General features: G+C 36.7%; 1 protein-coding gene across 1 annotated transcript; it reads right to left on the reverse strand.

Annotated features, from left to right (window-relative positions):
* Positions 1-655: 655 nt before the first annotated feature.
* Positions 656-3,422, reverse strand: LOC18031935 (receptor-like protein EIX2). The gene is made up of 2 exons (XM_024187064.1): positions 3,143-3,422; positions 656-1,359 (listed from the first exon to the last, which is right to left on the reverse strand). The coding sequence occupies exons 1-2, from the start codon at positions 3,420-3,422 to the stop codon at positions 713-715; spliced, it is 927 nt and encodes a 308-aa protein (XP_024042832.1). The 3' UTR covers positions 656-712.
* Positions 3,423-4,064: the final 642 nt, after the last annotated feature.

Raw genomic sequence — 4,064 nt, forward strand, 5'->3', positions numbered from 1 at the left:
TCTCTATTGTTCTTATTGAAGTTTATTCCGTTTGCGGGATCAATTAATATGAAGGAAATAAAAAGGAGTTTATCTTAATAATCGGTTAATAGTAATGGAGAGGTGTAATACATGCAAAATTCTGAGATATTTTTTATTTGCCAAATAAAAGTTAAATTTATTCACCCAATGAAAAGCAAAAAAGCTAGCATTGATCAATAGCAGAACAGAATTTGACGATCTTTATTGCTATAATGGGTTAATAGTATAATTAAATTCTAACCAAAGTATATAGACGCATAGATCAACGATGGTCTAAAGAGAACCACATACACGTTTCTTTAAAGCCTACACTCAACAATACAATGTGCAGCGTATGAGAGCACATTTTAATTTTAGAAAGATTCCTAATATCAAATGAGCACTCTGAATAATAAACGACATAATGCGAGCCGTCCTCCCAAGAGAGACCCTGCTAAAAAGATGGTGATTAATTGGAAAAAAAATATATGAACAAGTGATTAGAGGAACAAAAGCTTGCAAGAGGAAAGACCAAAATTTAAGGATGAAGAAATTAAAAGCATGTGAGCCGATTACGATGACTGAAACACGATTGAAATTAAGGAGTATTACCGTTTAATTAGCTCCTGAACTTTCTTTGCAGTGTTGCAATATTCACAGCTGCTGTCACATAGAGCGAATCTTTCATACCATTCAAGAAGTTGATTCAGCATTAAAGTTCCACAGACTCCCAGAATCCAACACAGAAACCAAGAATCAAGCTCATGTAAAATCCGAGAGTTATAAACTGATCATCCTCATCTTCTGGAGTGTTTGCATCATCTTCGATGCCTGGACATGGAGCTGATTCTTCATCCGGGCACTTATTTTGAAGTGGAAGGCCACAAAGTTCAAGATTTCCAGCATACACTGAAGGATTGAAGCTCTGGATCTGAGTGCCTAATGGGATTTTTCCTGACGAGCTGTTGTCCGACAAGTCCAAGACACCAAGACGACTTAACTGAGCAAGGCCAGACGGAATGCTTCCAGAAAACCGGTTTCTAGATAAATCCAGGAAATCCAATGATTTTAACTGACCAATCTTTGGAGGGATTGCTCCAATTAAATTGTTTCTCGAAAGGTTTGAGCCAATCAACCCCAAAACATCCATAATCTCTTCAGGAATTGCTCCGCATAATTTGTTATTCGAAAGGTCAAGGCACTTTACAAGTCCCAAAGTATTTTCGTACCCGTTCTCACTTCCTTTCCAAGTCCACTGTAAAGTGTCCAAATAGCTGAATTCATATGCAATTCCAAGGTGAACGACGACGTATTGCCTGAACCCGATGGTAGGATTGGAACTTCTTTCTTGGGTTATGGCTGAAAAATTATTGAAACACTTTGGTATCTTTCTCGATAAAATGTTTGAAGAAAGATCCAAGACTTGAATAAATCGCAGATTACACAATTGATAAGGTATATTTCCATGAAATTTGTTAGATTTTAGGCTAAGAACTGTCAAATTTTGTAGACTTCCCCTTATCCACGTTGGTATCTCACCACAAAATGCATTCTTCTTGAGATCCAAAGCTCTCAGTTGTGAGCAATTCCTTGAAGATGAAGGCAATGTTGAGAATGTCAACTAAAACGGCACTGAATAGAAGTTGTCAAAGACACGATCCGCACCGAACGCCAACAACACGGTTGGTGAGATCCTTCCGTAATACGTGCATCTAATTTTTGAAAAAAATTGTAACATTTGCATCTATACATATGCTCAATGTATAATGTTTTACTTAAGAAATGAAAAACACTCGTTTCTTTAGGCAATTTCCTAGTTAACCTATTGTTGTGTAAACTCAGTGTTCGGCTATTACGTAGGAAACCCATCGAGTTTGGAATTTTTCCGGAGAAGCTATTGTTTATCAAGTCAAGAATGGATAGGCTATTAAAGTACAACCAACAATCAGGAAGCTCTCTAGATAATAAATTATTCGAGAGATCAAAAAAGTTCCATGTATTTTGACTGATTGAACATAAGAAAGTAATTGACCCAGAGAACTTATTTTTTGAGAGTTTCAATGATATAGAATTTGAAGGAAGCGGTGGAATTAGGCCCTCAAAGTGGTTTGAACTGATATCTATAACAATATTGTCAGACCTTAATAAGGACAAATCGGGAAGTTTACCCCTGATATGGTTGTTAGAGAGATCTAAAAAAGAAAGTTCAATAGACAAATCCCAAAACCTGTCAGGGACACTATCCGAGATTCCATTATTCGAAATATCAAGTGAAATAAGTTGATTCTGAGCTTGAAGCCATTTTGGAAAATGAGGTCCCATCTTGCAAGAGGCAAGACTTAATATTGTCAGTTGAAAAGGAGGAACCCAATCACGGCTCAATTTCAAAGTCCAAAGAGTTATCAGCTAAATTAAGTATCTGCAAGTTGAACATATTGTTAAAAAAAGTTTCAGAGATGACACCTGTGAATGAATTCCTACCAAGTGACAGAGACTCGAGCTTCGACAATTGGCTGAGGCTTTTGTTTATTGTTCCATTTAATCGATTTTCTCTAAGTCTTAATTCTTTCAGGGATGAAAATCCTCCAAAATCAGGTATTGGCCCAGTGAGGTCCTTGGCACCTAAATACAACGACTCCAGTGAATTCATCATGCATCCACCGGACAAATTTTGAATCAACTCCGAGAGCTGTCCATTGTTGAAAGGCAAGCGTAATCTATTCAAGCTACACATGATTCCGAAGAATTTTGGAATCCCACCATCAAGTTCAGTAGAAGGGAGAGATAGATATCTGAGAGAAACCGTGTTGTGAAAAGCCTCTGGAATTGAATCTCTTAATTGGTTATAGCCAAGTTAAGATGAAGAATATCCCTACTAAGATTCAAAAGGCAAGGTATACTGAAGAAGAAGGGAGGTTGTTGTTATAGAGATAAGATTCTCAATAGATGTACTCAAATTGAAGTGCAATCCTGAAAGGTCTTGAAGATGAGGGATTGAAGGGGTACCACAAGAGAGATTGAGGTATCTCAATTTGCTGAGGGAACCAATGAACTCAGGAACTGGGATTCCACCGATGTTGATCGTTACTAAGGTCCAAATGTCGTAAATCATGCAATTTAAGCAGAGCAGGACTAATTGTACCTTTCAAGATCTTTCTTCGAGCATTTTCATCGTTGGATCTTCGAAGATTAAGCACCTTGAAATGGCTAGTTGTGTTGTTACAGCAGACTCCTCTCCATTCACAGCAATTTCTTTTGTCATCTTCTGTTCCCCATGAAGACAGAGCGCCATATTCATCCATCGGGCTCTGTTCAAAAGTGAGAAGCGCTTCTTTCTCCTCATCAATGCACCTGATTATTATGCTGTTAGATTCAGCAATTCTGGGCTCCAATTGAAATAATAGCACCGAAAACAAAGCCATATATTGAAGTAGAAGGAACAATTTCGATGACATTTTAATTATCATTAGTTTTTAGGATATAAAAAATCCTGCAATCCATGCCAATTTATACTGGGTATAATCTGTATTAATTATTGAAGCCGAGAAAAGTCTTCAGTCTGAGCGTTCATTGTTCGTTAGGATATGACAGTATGAGATGATAAAAATCAAGAGAAGTCTCTGGCGAATGAGCGTTGACTGAGCGTTATTTATTGGAAAATGCTCTGTTCTTATTACTTTTGACTCTCTTATTTCACATTTCTGTACCAATTACTTAATTCTTTGATTTTTTTTTTCCTATAATAAAACAAGAAACTGATATTTAAGATGATAATATCCTATCTTGCCGAGCTGGGTTATCACTTTCAGTATGATATTCCAATTATTCTTATCAATATGCTTATAGCATGCAGACAGCAAGAGAGATGATTTTCACTTTGCAAAAATCAAAATATTTATTCACTCTGGGAATTTAAAAATGCGGACATCGATCTGTAACAAAGGATATTATTAGAGTAAACCAAGCACATGCAATTACATATGTATTTAAGAAGATGGTCCGTATATAAGCCGAACCAAATAGAAGCTCCTTTAAGTACCCACTCAAAATCAAGTACCATATGA

This window comes from Citrus clementina, unplaced genomic scaffold (assembly GCF_000493195.1).
Source record: "Citrus clementina cultivar Clemenules unplaced genomic scaffold, Citrus_clementina_v1.0 scaffold_9, whole genome shotgun sequence".
Lineage (NCBI taxonomy): Eukaryota > Viridiplantae > Streptophyta > Magnoliopsida > Sapindales > Rutaceae > Citrus > Citrus x clementina.